The sequence below is a fragment of the Enhydra lutris genome, unplaced genomic scaffold (assembly GCF_002288905.1).
Source record: "Enhydra lutris kenyoni isolate GAN:26980312 unplaced genomic scaffold, ASM228890v2 scaffoldscaffold22, whole genome shotgun sequence".
Taxonomy (NCBI): domain Eukaryota; kingdom Metazoa; phylum Chordata; class Mammalia; order Carnivora; family Mustelidae; genus Enhydra; species Enhydra lutris.
The window spans coordinates 2151553-2171789 of record NW_019154106.1 but is presented as its reverse complement, the minus strand read 5'-3'; the positions used below and the strand labels follow the sequence as shown (position 1 = coordinate 2171789).

The window sequence follows — 20237 nt, the reverse complement described above, 5'->3', positions numbered from 1 at the left end:
CCCAGACCTTTATGGGGACTAAGGGTCAGTCAAACTCAGGGTGAGAGCCCCGTCCCCCATGGGGTTCACACAGAAGCTGGTCTGGTCTGAGCTCTTGGGCCAAGAGAGTTGACGGACCTCTGCTCTCTGCGGTCCCTCTGGTCGGGACCGCGGAATTCTGGGGTTGGGGGTCCCGAGTTGTAACAACCAGTTTTCCAGGCAGCCTGTGTGTGGGGCGGGTGGGGGGTGACCTTCATGATTTCAGGGTCGCCTGTCCCTGCTACTGGATTGTTCTCTCTGGACTGGTCATGCTGGCCTCCCCTGCCTAGTGCCCCTCTCCCCAGAGGGGGGGTGGGGAGGTGAAGGAGGAGGGACGGGGCTCCCCAGCTCTCATGACTTGCTGCCTGGTCCACCCACCAGGCGCCCCACCAGGGAGTGCGGGCGTCTCCCCAGACCTCTCTCCAAGCCTCGAACTCCTCATCTTCGAAAACAAGCAGTTTCCGTTCACGTGGGGCGACTGACAAGGGCGAATGGGCAGCGGCATGCTTAGCCCTGAGGCCGAGCGGCAGAGGGCTGGGGGTGGGCCGCAAGCTCCAGGCGGAGGCGAGTGCGGTGCTGTCCGGGTGGCGGGGCGGGGGGGGGGGGGGGGGGTGCGGGCAGACTAATAACCGGAAGGCAATGCCCTCCAGGGGGCAGGGCCCACCGCCCAAGGTCGACTCGGGAGGCTGCTCTCTCAGGAGCCCTGGGGCTCTGTGGCCGGCCCCTCCTCCAGGAAGCTCTCCAGCCTCTCCATCCCTCTGGCACTCACCCCCGCTGCCCTGTTCAACCCACGGGACTTTGCGGAAATTAGGCTGCATGAAAGGTTTATTGCCAGCCTGTGCTCGGGGACTGTGGTCACCAGACTTTGTCCGTCTTCTGGGGCAGAGGCTGTCTCCAGAGCACCAGGAGGACAAGGACATTGGTAGCGAACTGCACGTGGCCGAAGATGGGGACCCCAAAGCTGCGGTAAAGGAGACCGCCCACGGTGGGCCCCAGGGTGCGAGTCAGGGGCTGCACAGAGGCGCAGAGGCCCAGCATGGTCCCTAAGGGGCGAGGGCAGGGGGGCAAGTCAGGTTCGGCCAGGTCCCTTGGCACCACTGCCCTGGCCACCCCCTCCTGGGACACGGCCAAGGCCTCCCCTGTTCCAAACCCCCCGCCCGGGCCTGCCCCTGCTCCCCTGGCTCCCTCCACCCAGACCTGTGGGTCTGCTCCTTTCGGACCACCCAGAGTGGGGGCTGAGCCTGCGTCATGGCCCAGAAAGTTCCAGAGCCCCCGAGAAGCCTGGGAGTGGAGCCACAGGCCACAGGCCAGGCCCTGCCCTCCTAGACCTGCCAGGGCGATGGCATCCCAGCAGGGCTGGGAACCGGGAAGGCTGGGCGTGGGGCTGGGGTCCCGGGCAGGCTGACACCCCCCAGGATCACCCCACAGCCCCCACCCCCTCATGTGGACGGATGAGTGCCTCCCCCACCCACCTTCCTCTCCCCACCCACTTCCCAGGCTCACCTCACTGCCTGAGTCCCCTGCTACCAGACGCCCCCCACCCCATCACTACTCCCCTCCCTGCGGCTGTGCCCTGTGCAAGCCACTGTGCATGTGGGTGACATCAACGTGACATGGCCCACAGGGTCCCGGGCTCCTGGGGCTCACAGCCCCATGTCTGTCTGTCTGTCTCCCCGGTGGGCCGGCTGGGAGCTGCCTGGTGAGGCCCCGCCTGGGCTCAGGGGCTGGCGTGGGGGAGATTTAAGAGCGGCTTCTCCCATCGCCCACATGCCCTGTAGACACCGGGGAGCAATTACCACCCCCTCTGTGGTCTCGGGTTCCCAGGCTGGTGCTGAGAACCGGCTCCCAGCTCCTTCTGAGCTGAGGGGTGGGGCCTGGGGCTCCCACTGGGCAGGCTCAGTGTGGCCCCAGCGGCTTGGGAGTGCTCGGGCCTCCTCCCTGCCAGGCCCTGGCCCCATCTCTCCACACTTGGCTCCCCTGCCTCCTCCTGGCCTCTCCTGGGTGCCAGCCCACCACTCCAGGACGCCCTCCAGGCCCGGCCGGCCGCCCTGGGGAAGAGGTCTTGCCCAGCAGCCACCTGCTTCCCATCTGGGCCTCTAGGCTTCAGTCTGTCCCTCTCGGACAGACAGGTAGATGGAGTGAGGGCTGCTGAGATCTTCACCCTCAACCAGCTGCCGGAGCCCGTGAACTTGGCCTGTCCCAGGCCTGGACCATGCCTGCCAGGAGCAGGGAGGGGGTGGGCAGTAGCCACAGCACAGTCAGGCCCCAGGGCCCGAGTGTGGATGGGAGACTCGGGCCTCAAGAAAGAGAGCTAGGGGGACGCCTGGGTGGCTCAGTGGGTTGAGCAGCTGCCTTCGGCTCAGGTCATGATCCCGGCATCCTGGGATCGAGTCCCACATCGGGCTCCTCGCTTGTCAGGGAGCCTGCTTCTCCCTCTGCCTCTGCTGCCGCTCTGTCTGCCTGTGCTCTCTCCCTCTCTCTCTCTGACAAATAAATAAAAAATCTTAAAAAAAAAAAAAAAAAGAAAAGAAAGAGAGCTAGGTGCAAAGTGCGGACTGGGGGCCCTGTCTGGGGACACCTGGGCCCTGCCCGGGGGTGGGGGGAGGGGAGCTGGGGGCTTCCTAGGTTTGACCAACAGTGTGCCTTCATTTACTCACTCGTGAAAGACCTGCACACCCCCTTCCCCCGACGCCGGGGAGGGAACAGAAGACGGGCTCCTGTCTCCTTCCAGCCTCGCAGGCAGGCCCCTTCCTGTGCTAACGACACCTGGCCCCCCTGAGCCCCCCTGAGCCCCCTTCCTAACGGGCCTCTGCAGGAGACTTTTGGTTCTACACGTCCCTCCAGACCTCTGCCCACCGGGGGTGCTGGGAATGCCGTCTTGCCGTCCTCCTGCTTCGTGAAATCCTGCCCACGCTCCAGAGCCAAGCCAAACACCACCTCCAGGAAGCCCTCTTCCCATCTGCTAGGCCCGGCCCAGCCAGGTGGTGAATTTGCACCTGAGCCAACGTTCTGCCCCGCCGCAGCCGCCACCACCCCCCCCACCCCCCCCTCCCAGACCCAGGCCGCTGGCGCCCCTCCTCACTCACTGGGTTGGGGCAGACCCAGCTTGGAACTGGAGGAGCTGCTCTGTCTGAAACGGCCCAGAAAGCTGTCCAGAGAGGAGGGCCTGGGGCTCCCCAGGGCCTGCCCCTCCCTGGCTCCGGGGGCTGTGGCTCTCACCCGTGTCTGACGCTGGGACAGCCTTGGTCAGCATGCTGTCGGTGACCACGTTGAGGGCGCACAGGCTGAAGACCAGGCCAGGCATCAGGATGCAGAAGTGGAAGACGTTGGACATCAGGGCCTGGCATGGGGCAGGGCGGGGAGGCCATGGCGACGGGGGGCCACCGGGGGCCGGGGTGGAAGGGCCCATCCCTGCAGTCCCACGGAGGGCGGCCCCGGGTTGGGGTGGAGGGGCTCACTACATCCTGGGCATGGGCAGAAGGTTGGGGGATGGGCCCAGGACCCCAACCTATTCTCCTGGGAGATTCCGGTCACCCATGACACATCGGATGTGCAGGCGGCTGGGGGCTTATCTCTGTCCCGCCTCCCGACCCTGTATGACAGCCCAGAGGGACATGCTCACCATGGCCAGCCCCACGACCACGAAGACTAGCACGCTGGCCCGGAGCAGGGCCCCCTCTGAGAAGTAGCTGCTCAGCTGGCCTATGACCAGGCCCTGAATGACCTGGGGAGACAGGGGAGGGGGCAGTGGCGGGAGGGGGCTGGACCAGGTGGGGGGGTGCCCCTGCAGATGGGGACCTCCCTTGGGGTTCCCTGCCAGCTCTGGTAGCCACCGGGTCAGAGTAGCAGAGTGGGTCTCAAAGTCCGTGTGTGGCAGCAAGGGCCCCGGGGAGGGGGTGCTGGCCTGGCCCCCCACAGGCCCCCGTGTGCTCATGCAGCACTCAGAGGGCCAGCAGTCCCCTTCAAGGCGAATCTAACAAGACTGCTTTAAAGCAGAACCATAAATGTCCTTTAAAAAGAATCCCACTTTCAGACTTGCTTCCTCAGATTTTTTTGTTTGTTTTTGTAGAGGAAGGTCTCCTGGGCAGGTCGTTCGGTGCCACACAGCTGGGGGGCTCTCCGCAGCTCCCGAGGGCGAGTCTGGCCCCTCCTCATTCGGACACACCCAGACCCAAACCCTGGAGCCATAGTGTTGTGCCTCAGTTTCCCTGTTCACCTAAACAGTCCTGAACTCCATGCCTCACAGGCTACTACACGGACCCAGGAGTTAACAAACAGGCCCGTCAGCTCGCACCTCCCCCAGCCCTAACGCAGGCCTCCTGAAGCCCCCACGTTCCGTGCATCCCTCTCTGAGAGCGCCCAGAGCTGGGGGGCCCGTAAGACCTTGTCCAGCCTCTGCGCGGGCCCTGTCTGCGGCCCCACCCCAGTCTGAGTAAATTCAGCTCCTTCCTGCCCTGCACACTGCTCACCCCGTCACGGCCTCAGAGGCGAGCCCTCAGCCTCAGCCTGCTCAGCAGCAGGTGAGCCCCCCAACCCCAGGCCCTTTGCACCTGCAGCCCTCCCAGCCCACACCAACCGCCCCATCTAAAGTCGCACCTCTGCCCTTCTGAGGACCCTATTCTCCTGCGAGGTGCTGGTCGCCCCGACGCATCGGATGGGTAGGTGGCTGGGGGCTTATCTCCATCCCTCCCGACCCCGTATGACGTGGCGAAACGGCCTGGGGTGTAGGTGAAGGCACAGCCGGCACACCTCTTGCGGGAGGGTCTGCGACGGACTGAGGGCAGCAAATCCCAGGGGTGGCGATGCCGCCCCCTCACGTTAGGGCCATCTGGGCTGGTGCTGCCCCCCAGCCCCCAACCCCAGCGGCACCCCCACACCTGGGAAGCGGGGAGGGGGGTGCTGTGGTCCCCTCGGGGTCACTTCACAGTGGGGCAGAAAGTGGTTTTGTGGGGGGGCAGCAGGCAGGAGCCCAGCTGCGGGGCCAGGCGAAGCCTGCGGTGGGGCGGCCCTCCTGCCCTGGGGGCCTGGGGGCAGGGAGGTGCGGGACAATGGGGGTTTGGGCTTCTCTCTGGAAACACAAACCCCACCTCTGCCCACAGAGCCTCTAGAAGGGGCTGGGGCCCCGGCTACCCCCAGGGGCCGGCCACCATCCTTGCAGTCCCAGGCGGGGTCACCACCATGCCCCTTGCCCCTGACCCGGCCACGGGCCCCCAGTCTGTCCACCCCCCGCCCGCCGAGGATCGCAGGGGCTCTGCTGGCTTTAGCCGACATGCCAGCCTGGCCTCCCGGGGGGTAGCCGTTCAGAACCGGGCTCCAGGGACCCCCAGCTCTGGCTGTGCTGTCACTGTTTAGTCCACATTGGCGGCGTGTGTCCCCCCAGGCCGGCCCTCCCCGCCTGCCGCGCAGAGCCGCCCAGGAGCTGCTGTTCCAGCCTGGGGGCCAGGGCAGTGCTGGGCCCAGGGCCGGGGAGCAGATGGCCTGGGGGTGCCGAGAGTGTCACGGGCTTCCGGAGCGGTCCAGGACTGCCTTCTCTCCAGACGGTCCCAGAATAGCCCCGTCTGCACTCCAGCTGTTGGGCCGCCGTCCGGGGTGGCGGCAGCACGTCGCCACCTGTCCCCACCACCCCAGGGCCTGGTGCCGGTGCCCGGGGTGGCTGGGGCGTGGGGCTGGAGCACTGGACACCTGGCCCACCTGGACACGTGTCTCGGGCGTCTCCTGGTGAGCAGCTGCCAGGCTCGGGGCGCCTCACAAGGACAGTGACTGTCACCGGCGGGGCTTCCCGAGGCGGCCGGCCTGTTCTGAGGGCTTGGCCACGTCCCCACCCCATGAGTCACCGTGCTCCCCTCACTGGACAGGTGAGGAGTCGGAGACTCTGAGAGCTTGGGGGACATGCCTGCTTGTGGGCGGGTGGCCTCGCCACGTGCCCCACGCATGAGGCGGGACGGCAGCCCCCGTCAGCTCACGGTCAGTGCCGCAGGGACGCTGAGGCAGGCAGGCTGTGAGGTCCATCGCCTCCGAAGACCCCTGACCCTCCCAAGGCACGCCCTGAGCACCGACAGCCGCTTACCATCTGGAGAACCCCAAAGAAGGACATGAGGTAGCCGGCCTCCGCGGCGTCCAGCTGGAAGAAGTCCATGGAGATGATGGAGAACATGACCATGAAGAGTCCTGGGAGGGGGAGGAGGGGCCGCCTGGTCGTCCCCAAGCTCCTGGCCACAGGGCCCACCTCCCCTGCCAGTGGGCTGGGGACCTGGTCCGGCCACAGCGACTGACGGCGCTCCCAGGGATTTCACGGGTCCGTGGCTGGGGAAGTGCGGCCCCAGAGACCAATGCAGACTGTGCCCAGGAAGGTCCGAAGCTTCCCTGTGGCCAGGCTGGCTAGAGTCTGGGGCATCCTGCATGAGGGCCGCTGGGAGGTGGGGGTCCCCGGACTGACAATGTGGGAGGCTGTGACCCTGGACCCACTGGTGGCCCCCAGAGACCCCTTTGAGTGAAGTCAGCCACTCCAGTCCCATCGCTGTGACCCCAAAGAGCTGATCGGGATCTGGGACAGCTGATGAGGGCCGGGTCGGGCAGCCCCTGCCTCCACATTTACCCCTACAGACCCGACCCCAGGACCTTCACTTTCGCAAGGGCAAGAACTTCCTGGGGGCACCAGCATGACCCCTCCTTAAGTTGGTCTCTGTGCTGCCCCCCAGTTAGAAGACCCCAGAGTGGGGCTCGGAAAACACAGGCGGGACACTGAGGACTGAGTGGCAGGTGGGGGCCTGTTTCCCGCTCTTCCCCTCCTCACCCGAGCAGCCATTCGGCCTAACCAGGGGCCCTCTCCTTCTCTGGGACCCACATGACGGGGGACGGCACAGGGAGGGCGTGCAGCACGGGACACCGGGCAGAGGAAGTGTCTGCACCAGGCTCTGGGGCTCACCGGAGGGGAAGCCGGACACCACCTTGATGAGGAACACGGGCAGGACACCGGGCCACAGCAGCAGGCGGCTGATGGCCTTCAGGTCAAACACGCCGGCTTCGGGTCTGCCTGCGGGACCCCGAGAGGCCGCTCAGACTGCGCGGTGGCCCGCTCCCCAGCTCCCTGATCTGGTCTCCCCGCCCCCATCCGGCTTTCCCGGGGGTCTGCCTGGATTTGCCTCTTTCTCTGTCCCCTCGCTGGCATGTCCTCCCTCCTGACCTCTCAGTCACTGGGCACCAAGGCGTGGGGTCCTCTGCTGGCCCCTCTGTGGAGCCCTGACCTTCCCTTGTGGCCCCAGGAGGCCCCACGTGCCCTCACTGGCACCACTCTGCCTCCCACCTCGGCGTTGCCCCAGAACCTGCGCCCCAGGGCACCTGCCTCTGTGTGACTCAGGATCCTGGCTCACCCCTCCCCGTGGTCCCTCCTGTCCTCCCTGGGCCTCCCCTAACATCCCCCCTGCCTCCAGCCTCGGCCTCTCTGAGCACCCCATGCTTTCCTCCCCCGAGACCGCCCCCAGCTCAGCCCCGATGGTGCTGGCAGCCAGGAGATGCCCAGCTGCAGAGCGGCTCAGGGAGGGAAAGAGGGTACAAGTGGCCCTAAATTCTAACCCTGCCCGGCGTGCCTATTGCTTGGAGCGCGTGCTGGGCTCGGCGGGCAGGAAGCCACTGCGGACGCTTTGGTGTGTCCTGGTCTTGGCCAGCTCTCCCTGAGGGGAGGCCTGGGGTGCTGGCTGGTGAGGCGGGGGGCTCATGCCTCGGAGCGACCCGGCATCCGGCACGGTGTACCTGGCGGGGCTCACCTGGCGGGGCCGCTGGAGCATGGGCGCCGGCCCCTTTAGTGCTGATGGGGATGCAGGTGAAGCTGAGGACGGCTGCCACGAGGTTGGCCACGAGAGCCAAGGAGGCCGGACATTGAAGCCTGGGGTGAGAGTAGTGGTCACACAGGACAGGGGTCTCTGGGTGTGGGATCTCCCCCAACGGGACGAAGGAGCGGATGAAGCTGTCACCCTGCCTGATGCTCACGCGACAGCGGCAGCCTCTGGCATCCCTGGGTCTGGGGGCGTTGGTGGTGGGAGCCGGGGACCTGAGCCCTGGAGGGCCGGGACGGAGTCTCCCAGGAGACGGTCAACTCCCAGACTGCCGAAGGTTAGGAAGGCCCCTCGAGGACGGGCTTGGGGCACATGTGTGGGTGTGCGTGCACATGCCCCTTCCGCTCCCAGCCAGGGCAGGGCATCCCACATATGGGGGCCCCGGACTCAGCCCCAGCCTGGTCTTCCCATGTGGAGGAGCCATGCACGGCTCCGCAGAAGTGGGCCAGTCACGGGTCCTTCCCATTTGACAGAGGAGCAAACTGAGGTCCCTGTCCCCAGATCAGATCTCGTCCCTCTGGTGGGACTGGAAGGCCTCCTGGGGTGGGGGACGTCTCGGCAGTTCCTTTGAGTGCCACGTGTCTGGCCCTTTGGGCTGATGGGGAACTACGCGGCCCGGGTCGGAACACCAGGACAGGGTGTGCGTGGGAGGCCGAGGCGTAGGGGTGCAGAGGCCTGGGTTGGCCCCACCCGGGGACTCCCACACAGCCCCGCCAGGCCTCCTTCCCCTCCTGCTCTGTAGTCCTCAGGAGCCCCTGCTACAGCACCCCATCTTCCTGCAGGGCGGGCACGCCGGGCTAGGGAAGGGCGTCAGATGCCGCCCTCAGGACACTGTCCTGCCTGCCTTCCCAGACCGCCACCGGGGGCCCAGACTCCGGCGGGCCCCTCAGCTTCTGCGTCGGAGAAAGTCCCTCCCCGCCGTGAGTCACCGCGCGGAAACTCAGCCCCTGACTCCCCTGGAAGGGCCAGGTGGCCGGGAACCAATGTCACCTGACGACACGGGCCCTTCCGATCATTACCGTTGCTTCCAGAGGCCGACCTGGGCCGCTCCTGGGGGTGCGGGGGGGGGGGGGGATGGGAGGGAGTGGAAGCTTCTTACAGACCCAGGCCCCGCTCTGACCTTCCGGACTGGCGCATGGCCTCAAAGCCCTTCCCCTTAGCTGCGGAGGAAACTCCTGCACATCCTGCAAGCGCCTTTCTCCGCGAGCGCCTGGCACTCTGCCCACTGGGCACCGCGTCCTCTGAGAGGGGCCTGCTCCGTTAGATGGCCAGTCTGGCTCCAAGGACAAGTGCACCTGGGAGGACCCTATGCCAAGACCCCAGGGAACATCAGACCATGGGACACACGTGTGAGCTGTTCCCAGGCACCGAGCCCTAACCCAACCTCACCAGCGTCGCCTGTTAGTGACCTCAGGGCATAGATGCAAGGTGCCCTTGGCCCTCCACGGAGTGCAAAGAAAGGACTTGCCCTGCCCCTCCCCAGCACAGCTCCTACATGTGCACACACATGCACACACAGAGCTCCTACAGGAGACATAGGCAGGACAGGCCCTGTCCCACATGGGATCAGGGGGGCTAGTGGGGGACAGCCCCCCATCGCTAGCCTGGACTGCCCAGGCTCACACAGGTGGTCGGCAGTAGGGCTGGAAGTCGCCGACCCTCCCCTCCCCCACTGGCCCATCTCTGTCCCCTCCCTCCCCACCCCTCGCCGACCCCCACTGCCTAGGATGGTGGATATCCGGGCCTCCTGACCACCAGGCTTCCCAACCAATGGGCATTTCCACTGACCGACAGGTCAGAGGGTCAGAGGCCTGCGCTCAGCTGCCTGGGGAGGGCCAGGGCTGGAAGGGACTGATCTGTGACGCGGGCAGGGACACCCTGGCCCTGACGGCTGGCCCCAGAGAGAAGGCTCTTTCTTCAGGACTTTCGCGTCACTGCTCGGGGCCTGGCGGGCAGGGACAGAACCTGCTTTCTTTGCCAGATGCCCCGGAAATTCGCGGGAGCAGGGGCGGCCACTTCGATGGCTATTTTGGGAGGCTGGTGACGGGTGGGTGGCGAGGGCTGGGTGGTGGCAGGGAGCCAGGCCCCTCCTTGGGGCATCTGACCCACCCCGTAGCGTGAGGGCTGGTAAACTGAAGGGAGCACGGGGAATCTGGGGGCCCCGGAGGGAGTGGGAGGGTGCAGCTGCCCAGGGGACGTGGGGGTGTCCTTCTCCCACCAGCCCCCACCAACTCCCCCAGGACAAATGCCAGAGGGTGAGCAGAAGGCAAGGGGAACAGATGCGGCGGCCAGCTCACCAGCCCCCCGCCCTCGCATGGAGGGCCGTCGCCTCGGCCTGGGACTCTCTGGCCTGGTGCCCCCACTGGGCGCTGCTCTGTCCTCCAGGACACAGCTTGGCGCCCCTCTCCAGGGCCCATCGGGTCAGTGTGCCCCCGAGCACGGGGCAGAGTCAACTCCCCTGTGGGGGGCCTCTGGCCTCCTTTGCGCAGGATCCCACGGAGCTGCCGTTGGCTTACTGGAGCCCAGTTAGAGACCGAGTGCCAACCATGGCGGCCCGCGATGCTCCCGCGTCTGTGTCCGCCCACCCCTTCTGTTTTCGGTTGAGTGGACCAACAGGAGGCCGGAGGGATGGAGGCCAGGAAGGGGTTCTCAACAGGACTCTGGGCACCCGAGTCTCTGTCCTTTTACCCTTCTCTGTGGCGACCTTGCTGGGTGACCTGCTCTCCTCAGATGCAAATGAGGGCTGGACTCCCTGGGGGCTGCCCTCCCCAGACACGCGGTTCGGTACCAGGTTCCCAGGGGCCACAGAGGGCCCGCCTTTCCTCCTCGGCCCAGGGGCCTGTCATTTGCCAAAGCGACATCATCAGGAGGGCGGGGGGGCCGGGCCGTCTGCCCACCCTGCGGGCATGATGTGCATTTGCTCCCCTCCCCCACCCCGTCCGGCCACAAGGTGACAGCACTCATGAAGCCAGGGCGCCCTCGCCCTGCTCTGAGGCTCCACTGGCCCCAGGGGGCTCAGGACTCTCCTCTCGAGCTTGGAGGACAGGCTGCGGTCGGCCGGACCCAGCCTCCTGACACTTGGCTGCTGCGAAGGTCACCAGAGTCTAGCCTGGGGCTAGGGCGCAGAAGTCACCCTACCCTACCCAGTCCTTGGATACCGTAGCTAGAACACTGTCTGAGCATGGAAGCCCTGTGGGGCTGCTCCTGATTCAGCCTCCCTCTGCCTTCCAGGTCCCAGAAAAAAGGCCAGGAAGCCCTGCCTGGCCTGACCCTTCCAGCCCTCCATGCTCCCCGAGCACCTGGTCCCCCCACTTCCAACCATGCCGGCCTCCAAGCAGGTCCTGAGCTCCTTCCTGCCCCAGGGCCCTTGCACATGCTTTCCCTCTGCCTGGAACATGGTCCCTGCCAGAGCCTCCTTCAACAGCAGACTTCTCCCTCGCCTCTCAGGTCTGAGCTGAGCTTTTGGCCAGCTGGGCCCTGTCTGTGCACTGCCCTGCGCCTAGGACACCCAGGATCCTCCTGCTGGGTCCCTATCCACCCCCTCACCACTGTAGGGAGAGCCTCGGTGAGCCGTCGCGAGCACGAAGTGGAGCAGGCCGCTGGGCTGACCCAGGCGTCCCTCCCGTCGCAGTCATTCAGGGCAGGCGCTTACTCATTAACTTCCAGGGGAAACAGTGGTGTCACCGCATCACTGGGGCGGAAACCCTCTGTCAGCAGGGTAAGGGCTTCCCATTCCCCAGTCAGACCGGAGGCCGAGATAACCTCCCAAGTCCTCAGGGAGATAAGGGGTGTCATAAATCCCCTCTGAGTCACCGAGGGCCCACCAGGCCCAGGAGGGCTGCCAGGTGACCCTGAGGGGCGTCAGCTGGCCTGACCTCCAGGGTCTGTAGCTGGGGGCTGCCCCAGCATGCTCCTCGGTCTCCGAGAACTGCCGTCCTCAGGGGCATCTGTATGCAGGGCACAGAGCCCCCCATACCCGAGACTGTGTGCGGCAGCCCGCGGCACTCAGCGAGCGGGGGGCTGCCCACTCTGAGTCCCACCGTCAGACCTGCTCCCCCCCGCACCGTCAAGTGTTCCTTTGGCAGGTGGCTCCCCTTTCCAGGAATCCCTGGACCCCCTCCTGGGGGACCTCACTCTGGGCCATGAATCACAGAGCTTCCGTCTGTCGTCCACACCTGCTAAGTGACTCAGAGCCTGGACCCTCTGCGGGAGCCCGGCCTCCCAGTGGGAGGGAGCTCCAGCCTGAGCCCAAACCAGTTAAACCAGTGCCCCTCCCACACCTGGAGGCTGCCAAGGCCACTTCCTCTCTCTGCCCCCTGCTCCCAGGAGGTGGGGGGGCATGGCTGAGGACTTTTGGGGGAGGAGTCACAGGAGGTGCAGTGGGCGGGAAGGTGGAGGCCAGGGAGCCCTCACATTGTGCCTTGGTTTCCACGGAGGAGAGGGAAGGAGGAAGACACAATGTGGCCCTTGCCCCAGGAGGACAGGCAGACAGGGCACTGGCCCCTGCCACGGGGCACTGGGATCCTGGAGCCCACTTCCCCTGGGCCTTGGACAGGCTCCTGGAGCTCCATGGGGAAGACTCACTCCCCCGGGGACCTCGGGTTTTCCCACCCATCCAAGGAAATGTAGGGGCTATAGAGCACCTTCTATCTTGGGACGGAAGAAGGCAGGGAAGCGAATGGATTGTTCTGGAAGGTAAGGGCGGGTGTGCGGGCCATCCTGGGGGCTGCTTGAGGAAAGGACAGTGAGTGGTGTCCTCTGGGCCAGTAGCTGGGATGGAGGGAAAAGAAAGTGACGGCACGAGGGGATGCAGGGGCGGCTGGCGGGGGGAGGCTCCGGACAGCCCGTACACCGCGGGCTGAGCAGGCCGGTCGGCCCGGCTCACAGGTAAGAGCGCCTGTCCCGGTGACTGGAGGGGCCCAGTGGCCCGCAGTGGCTGGGCTGTTCAGCGTCCAGGTGGGGCCGCACAGGGGGCTCCCCGCTGCCCTGCCTCTCCCTCTTCTGCACCCTCTTCACACCCAGGCCCACTCACGTGCCCCCAACCTTCCTGGGGAGACTGACGCCCTCTTTCTCTTGCTCCCACCACCCCAGCCGCTCATGTGCAGGCAGAACCGTGGTCACTGCCATCCTGTCAGCGCGGTGGGGCTCTCCCCTCTGGGACCCACGTGCCCCTTGGCTTCTGGAATGTTCTCCAGGATCTCCTTCCCTTCATGTCCTCACTGTGCCTCCTCTCACGTGAAGTACCATGTCAGGGCTCGGGGCTCGGCGCTCGACCTGAACCAGTTCCTAGGACTTGAACACCACCCACATGAGGACACTGCTTGTCCAGGCCTGGCCCCAGGCCCTCAGTTCACACCTGCATCCCACCCATGGACAAAACCAAGGCAGACCCTGCCCTCTCCCGTCTGGACTGGGCCAGGAGCCACCTGGAGGGTCTCCCTGCAGAGGTCTCGCTCCCACATTCACACAGTAGCCGGGTCACACCCCTCCCCTGCTCACACCTGCCCAGGGCTCCACGGCCCCCCACGCACCTCCCCTCCGTCCCCTCCCTGCGGCCCCACTCTAGCCACACCAGCCTCATCACTCCCCCAACCTCAGGGCCTTTGTATCTGCTGGGTCTTTGCTTCCCCAGACATCCTCCTGCCTCCCCCGTCCCTCCTTAGTGGGAGGACTTTGCGACCACCTGTCCACCAGCCCTCAATCTTGCTGTTACTTTTTACCCCATGGGGCTCACGCCAGCATTAGAGATATGCGTGTCATTTTCCCTTCATCTGAGGACTTGGCCTGTACTGCTCCCCGCCATATCCGGAACCTGGAACCCCAGGGCACTTAGCAGGCTCAGTAAACACCGGGCGAGGAACCTGATAGACGGAGCCCCGCCTGCCCACTCCAGCCACCGCGGAGGAGCCCAGGGAAGACAGACCTGCACAGGCGCTGATGAGAATGCTGGGGGTGGGGACAGAGACCCCCCTCCACACCAGGAGCTGGCGTAACAGGGCCACCCTCGCCTCCTGTTCCCCAGTCCCCAGTGATCAGCCGTCGCCCGGCTGCATCTACTGCTCCTGGGGTCCGTCGCAGAGGGTCATCAGGGTCGGAAGGCCTGGGGTCAGCAGAGGAGGCTGCGTGTGCGCACTTGCTTGTGTGTGTGTGTGATTCGCATGAGTGTGCGTGCGACTCGTGGATGAGTGTGTGACTCAGATGAGTGTGTGTGATTTGAGGATGAGTGTGTGATTCATGTACGAGCGCGTGTGTGTGATTCGTAGGACTGTGTTGATTTGTGTAAGTGTGTATGTGAGATTCACGTATGAGTGTGTCACGGATGAGTGTGTGTGATTTGTGGATGAGTGTGTGCGACTCCTGTATGAGCGTGTGTGTGTGAGATTCACACATGAGTGTGGGCTTCGTGTATGAGCCTGTGTATGAGTGCGTGTGCGTGTGTGATTCAGATGCCGGCAAGGCCCCGCCCCCGAGTGACGTCCCAGGCGGGCTCCCCAGGCCCGCACAGGGCGGATGGGTCACCAGCTGGCACAGGCCCCCCCTACAGCTGGGCACCCCCCTTCCAGACTGAAAGCCAAGACTTGGGTCTGAATGAAGGCAAGGGGCAAGGTCCAATCCTATGAAGAAACCGATTTTGAGTGGGTGTTGGGGCGCTGGGGGCGGGGTAGGAGGAACAGGGTGGGGCACTGGTCTCCCAGCGGCGGAAATGAGGTGCCCCTCCCTAGCCAGGCGGGGCCTCTCCAGGGCAAGGTGTCTCCCGTCCAAGGTTCAGTAAGGCGCACTCCCGGTCGCGCTCTGGGGCCGCTGGGACAGACACGGCTCCGCGCTGTTCCTAAACCTCCGGAAACTGGGTCCGGTTGCCCCCAGCGACCGCCCCACCCCGTCCCCCGGACAACAATGTGCCCACGGGTCAGGCCGGGACCCCGCCTCCAGGGCCTGCCCTCCGGTTTCTCTAGGTCGGGACCCTGAGGGCCACGCCCGCCCCCCTCCCGGCTGGGACCCCCTGGGGCGCTCCCGGCCCCGCCCACCCACTAACCCCGCCCACCGCCCAGCCCAGCCCAGCCACTAACACAGCCCACCGCGTGGGGCCGGCCCGCTCTCCCTTCACCTGGGCCAGGAGGCTGGGCTTGCAGATGGGGAGACCGAGGCCTGGTCTCCACTGTCCTGACCCGCACCCCCGCTCCCGGCCGGGTTCCCGCCGCGGCCGCTCACCCGCACGCGGCGCTCAGGGTCCCGCCGAGCAGCGAGCCGGAGATCATGCCGACCCCGAAGCACAGGCCCAGTCGGCCCAGGGCCACCGGCCGCTCCTCGGGCGCAGACAGGTCCGCGATGACCATCTGAGCGGCTGGGGGTGGAGTGGGGGGTGCTGAGCGGGGTGGTCCTTGTGGCCCAGGCCACGCCCCTTCCCCTCCCCCACCTGCTCCCCAGGCCACATCCCCGTGTCATACCTGACTCCCTCCACCCCAGTCCTACTCTCAGGCCCAGACTGGCATCCAGAGGGTGACCTCTGTCCTGCCCTCTGGCTCTGGCCACCCCCAACCTTCCTCAGGGGGCACCCTGGGCCCAGGCTCCCCCGCCCCACATGCCCACACCTCCCCACCGGCAGTCCTCCCGCAGGTGCCCTACCTGGCCCTACCTGGCAGCGCATGCATGAGGGCGGCAGGCAAGGGCAAGGCATAGAGCAAGACCACGCCGGGCAGGGCCGGGCTGCAGGCGGCCGCCAGGAGCAGGTAGAAGGCAGAGGACGCCAGGAAGCTGAGCGTGAACGCCGCCCTCGCTCCATGCTGGTCCGCGAACCTGGGGGCCCCAACCATGAGCCCTACAGATACCAGGCAGGGTCCTCTGTCCTCTCCCCCCAACACCCACCCCGTGGGGCTGCTGGGTCTCTAGGCCACAGGGACCCCCTCATGGCCAAGGAGGGAGACCTGGATGTGGGCTGGTTGGGGGAGCCCCGCGCGGAGGGCCTCAGCTTACCCCAGCTTCTGCTGGGCTCCTTGCCATGACCTGGGGGTGTCCGGCCCAGCTGGGCATTTCCACTCCCCTTGAGAAAAACTTGTGGGGCCCCAGTGGGGCACGGGCCTGCTTGTTGTACGGTAAATGTCTCCCAGGGGCACCTGGGGGGCTCAGAGGGTTAAGGGTCTGCCTTTCGCTCAGGTCATGATCCCGGATCCCCTGGACCCATCTGGGTCAGGCCCAGGTTAGTGCGGAGCGTGCTTCTCCCTCTGCCCCTCCCCCTGCTCCTACTCTCTCTCTCTCTCAAATAAATAACTAAAATCTTAAAAAAAACAAACAAACAAACCCATGTCTCCCAGGCTCCAGCCCTTTCTCCTCCTGCCCCTGGCATCCCCAGGAAGACCTCCAGAGCCCCTGCTCCCTGGCTTTCCCGCCTCTGGAGCCCGTCTCCTGCACAGTCGTCCTGAAGATCCTGCCTCGCTGATCTGGCCTCCTCAGGGTTTGTGGAAGGATGTGTGCTGCCCTGATCTGAACCCAAGACCAACACCCCCCCCCACTGCCCTGAGGCTGGTGGGGGCCCAGGGGTCCTGAAGATTTGCTGGTGGAACCCCCAGCTCAGTGGGCTGGACGTTTGCAGCCACCAGTCTTGCTAGAACAATCCTCTCTCTGGCTGCCACCAGGATTGGTGGATATGGAGGTGGAGGGGTACAGGGGTGCCCCCCCGCCTGCGAGGGACCATAGGCCTGTGCTCGGCAGCCCCCCCCCCACCCCCGTGCAGCAGGGGCTGCCGTCGCCAGGGTGCGCCCATGCTCAGGTCTGGGAAGCTGGCATGACCCAGCCTGTGACCTCTGAGGGGTGACCCTGCCCACCCCTCCCCTTGGTACCTGCCAAACACGGGCCCGCCGAGAAGCTGAAGCACGCCGAAGGCCGTCTGCAGGTAGCCAAAGGCCACGGAATCCAGGCCCAGCTGCCGGGTCAGGTACTGCAAACACAGGAAGGGCGCGCGGGAAGGGTCAGGGGGTCCGGGGTGCACAGTGGGTGGGGAGTGGGGGAGGTAGCCCTGAACTGGAGGGGAGGGAGGCCTGCCCTCTGGCTCTGACCACGCTGTGGTGTGCCCGTGAGGGGCCCCTGGGCCTGGAACTCAGCTGCCCATAGCGAGGAGCTCACTGGGGCCTCTGGGTCCGGCTTGCGGGCCCCGTGCTCAGTGAGGGTGGTGGCCGGCCCTCCTTCCCTGCGGCAGGGCGCACCTGACCCATCCGAGGCTGCCTGGTGGACTGTGGCATCTTCCGGGACCAGCAAGAGAAGCTCCCCAAATACCCTGATGGCCTCCGGAAGGTCACCCATTTCCCAGCAGGACCCATGCCTGCTCTTGGGGGCTCCTGGGGTCTGCTGGCACCCACCTGGGGAGGGGAAGGCCGTGACCGGTGTCTCTCCAGGGAATGGGAGGGTTAGCACGCTCTAATCCTGGGACTTCAATATCTGCACCCTGGCCTCTGAGTTCCTGGCCCCTCCCTCCAGTGATCCCCCCTGTAATGGCTTGAATTGGGTCCCCACCAAAGTTCTAAAGCTCAGTACTCGGAATGTGACCTTATTTGGAGACAGAGTCTTTTTTCATGTCTGGTTAGCCCCCCGTATGGTGCATAGCCGTCCGCGACGTGGTTCAGCCGATCTCTGGTTAAGTATAACGCCCAGTGCTCATCCCAGCGTGTGCCCTCCTCAATACCCTTCACCCGGTAACCCCCTCCCCCCGCGGAAGCCCCCAGATTGTTTCCTGGGGTCCGTAGTTGGAGATACCGTCTTTGCAGAGGGAACCAAGTTCAAGTGAGGTCATTAGGGTGGGTCTGGTGTCTTTACACGAGGGGAATTTTGGACACGGACACGCCCAGCAGGACAGCCACGCCAGAGGACAGACGGGCAGATACTGGAATATTTGGGGAGGGGCTGGGACCAGCAGAAGCTGAAAGAGGCAGGAAGGACCATCCCCTATGGGCTTCAGAAGGAGGCCTGAGACCCCAGGGATTCAGACTTGGGGCCTCCAGACTGTGAGATGGCCAACGGCAGCCTCAGGACACCAATACCCCTCATCCCTGACCCTGCACCCTGTACTTTCCCTAAGCTCAGTCAAGGGCATCCCTCCACCTGCTTTGTTTCTTGGGTGCACACCCCTCTCCCCAGTGCGGCTGAAATCCCCCTGCTCCTGGCATGGGGTGGGGGTAGGGCTTGGGGGTGCTGCTGAGCCCCACTGGGGAAGCCCGAAGCCCTGCTCTCGGGCGGGTTTCTCCTGTTGGTGCCCCTGACTGTGCCATCATCCCACATTCCCCTACTGAGTCCGCGCTCTCCCCCGCCCCACTGTAGCCCACCTTCTCGCACTCACACCTGCCTTGTCCTCCCCTCCCACCCCAAGGACCAGCTCCTCCGCTCCCTGGTTCATGCGTCCGCCCTGCGAGGGTTCAGGCCCGGACCCTCGGTGTCATCCCTGACCCCCCTTCCTTGCGCAGTCACATCCAGTCCATTGGCAGCTCCTGGGTTCAGCCTTCATGACAGACCTTAAATCCAGCGGCTTCCTGCCTTCCCCATGGCCAGCAACCTCCTGGCGTCCTGGCAGCCTTCCTGGGGCCTCATCTCCATCTCCTCCCGGGTCACTCCTCTCTAGCTGCGCTGTTCTCACTGCCCCAGGGCCTTTGCACCACCCAGGTTTGCTCTGTTTTCTTTAAGCCTGCCCTCTGGGGGAGGCTTTCCTGTCCCAGTCTGTGGGCCCTCCCAGCCCCTGCAGCACGCCTTCTCTCCCGCACAGCACTGTCTAAGCATCGTGGAGTCCATGTCTGCTGTATTCCAGGTCCTGAGAACAGGACGCACTTGGTAGGTGGTCGGGTAGCATTTGCAGAAAGGAATGTTCCACCCTTGTTCTGTGCCTTTAACTGTCCACGCGTCGCTCCCCACACCAACCCTCCTAGGGAGGGATGTTGTGACCCATTTCAGACGACAGGACAGCGAGGCGTCTGGCCAACCCACATGGCTACTATGGAAGGGAGTCAGGCCTTGGGAGTTGGGGCGCACCCTTGGTCTGGGAGCTCCCGGGAACAGAGGCAGGGCCCCCTCCCGCTCGGATCCCCGGGCACAACCTGCTCATGCGAATCCCTTGGGGAACTTTGTTTTATTTTTATCTGTTTATTTTTATTTTTTATTTATTTCTCTTAAGATTTTATTTATTTATTTGACAGAGATCACAAGTAGGCAGAGAGGCAGGCAGAGAGAGAGGGGAAGCAGGATCCCCGTTGAGCAAAGCCCGATGTGGGGCTCGACCCCAGGACCCTGAGAACATGACCTGAGCCGAAGGCAGAGGCTTAACCCACTGAGCCACCCAGGCACTGCCCCCCACCCCCGCCGGGAACTTTAAAAAGTGGCCGGTGGCTGTGCTATGGCTGCACACGGACCAGATGGGAAAGGCCCTTGGGGACATCAAAAGCCCCCTGGGTGCTGCTACCCGGGGAGGGGGGACCCGGGCCAGCCCCATGGGGGGGTCTGTGGACGGAACCAGCTGGCAAGCAAAGGTGGACTCTATGGACAGCGGTGGGTGGGCACCGAGTGCTGACCATGGCCAAGGAGCCAACCGCCTACGCTTACCGGGCAGAGTTCCAGACCAGGGGAGGCAGCTGGGGAAGAGATGGGGCCAGCCCCGCCCTCACGCCCCGGTTGGGGAGACAGAAATAATTTAATATTGTGGGACAGGAAGTGGGGCGTGGGCAACCTACAGGAGGACTGACCCAGCACGACCTGGGTGGAAGGGAAGAGGTTCCAGGGTCTGGGCAGGTGTTGGGAGGGAAGGCTCCCTGCCGAGGAGACCCAAGCTGAGAGGCCTGAGCCAGGACGGGCAGGAGCCGTGCAGCTGCTGGGACAGGATCGATAGGGCAACGGCCCCGGGCGGGGCGGGAGGGACAGAGCCAGGTCAGCCACGGGGAGGGGCGCTGTCCCCACAAGGGCTGCGTGGCCATGGGGGTGGCTCTCTGTGGCCCCTCCCTGGGGCTGCCCTGCACCGGAGCCCAGAAAGTGCTGATGGAGAGCCCAGGAGGCACAGTCCCCGGGTTCCCTAGTGAAGGGCCTGGACAGCCCTGGGCCCCCACTCCCAGCTCCTGCCATTGCACGGATGGAGGAAGAGAGGGCTGATGGGGTGTGCGGGTGGCTGGCCGCCCGGGGGAGGGTACTCACTGGCATGACGGAGAACCGCATGAAAAGGCAGGTGAGCTCCAGGGCGACCAGCACGTAGGTGAGTATGATGACCTGGGGACAGCCCAGGGAGCCCATCCTGCTGGAACGCTGGCCCTGGCCTCCAGTGGCTCTGGCTCCCCACATCCCGGGCAGGTGCGGTGGGAGAGCCCGGACGGATCTGAGCAGGAGGCCGGCACAGCGGGCAGGGTCCAAAAGTCGTGCTGTGCTGGG

General features: G+C 65.2%; 1 protein-coding gene across 2 annotated transcripts; it reads right to left on the bottom strand.

Annotated features, from left to right (window-relative positions):
• Positions 1-825: 825 nt before the first annotated feature.
• LOC111150013 (solute carrier family 22 member 18) lies at positions 826-20150 on the bottom strand. 2 transcript variants are annotated; one of them, XM_022507327.1, is made up of 10 exons: positions 20007-20150; positions 16685-16782; positions 15484-15644; positions 15060-15192; positions 7782-7900; positions 6944-7051; positions 6086-6186; positions 3641-3742; positions 3238-3358; positions 826-1061 (listed from the first exon to the last, which is right to left on the bottom strand). In XM_022507327.1, exons 1-10 carry the CDS (start codon positions 20148-20150, stop codon positions 874-876), a joined length of 1275 nt encoding a protein of 424 aa, XP_022363035.1. In that variant the 3' UTR covers positions 826-873. The 2 variants fall into 2 exon arrangements, with proteins under 2 accessions (XP_022363035.1, XP_022363036.1); XM_022507328.1 differs by lacking the exons at positions 15060-15192; positions 15484-15644.
• Positions 20151-20237: the final 87 nt, after the last annotated feature.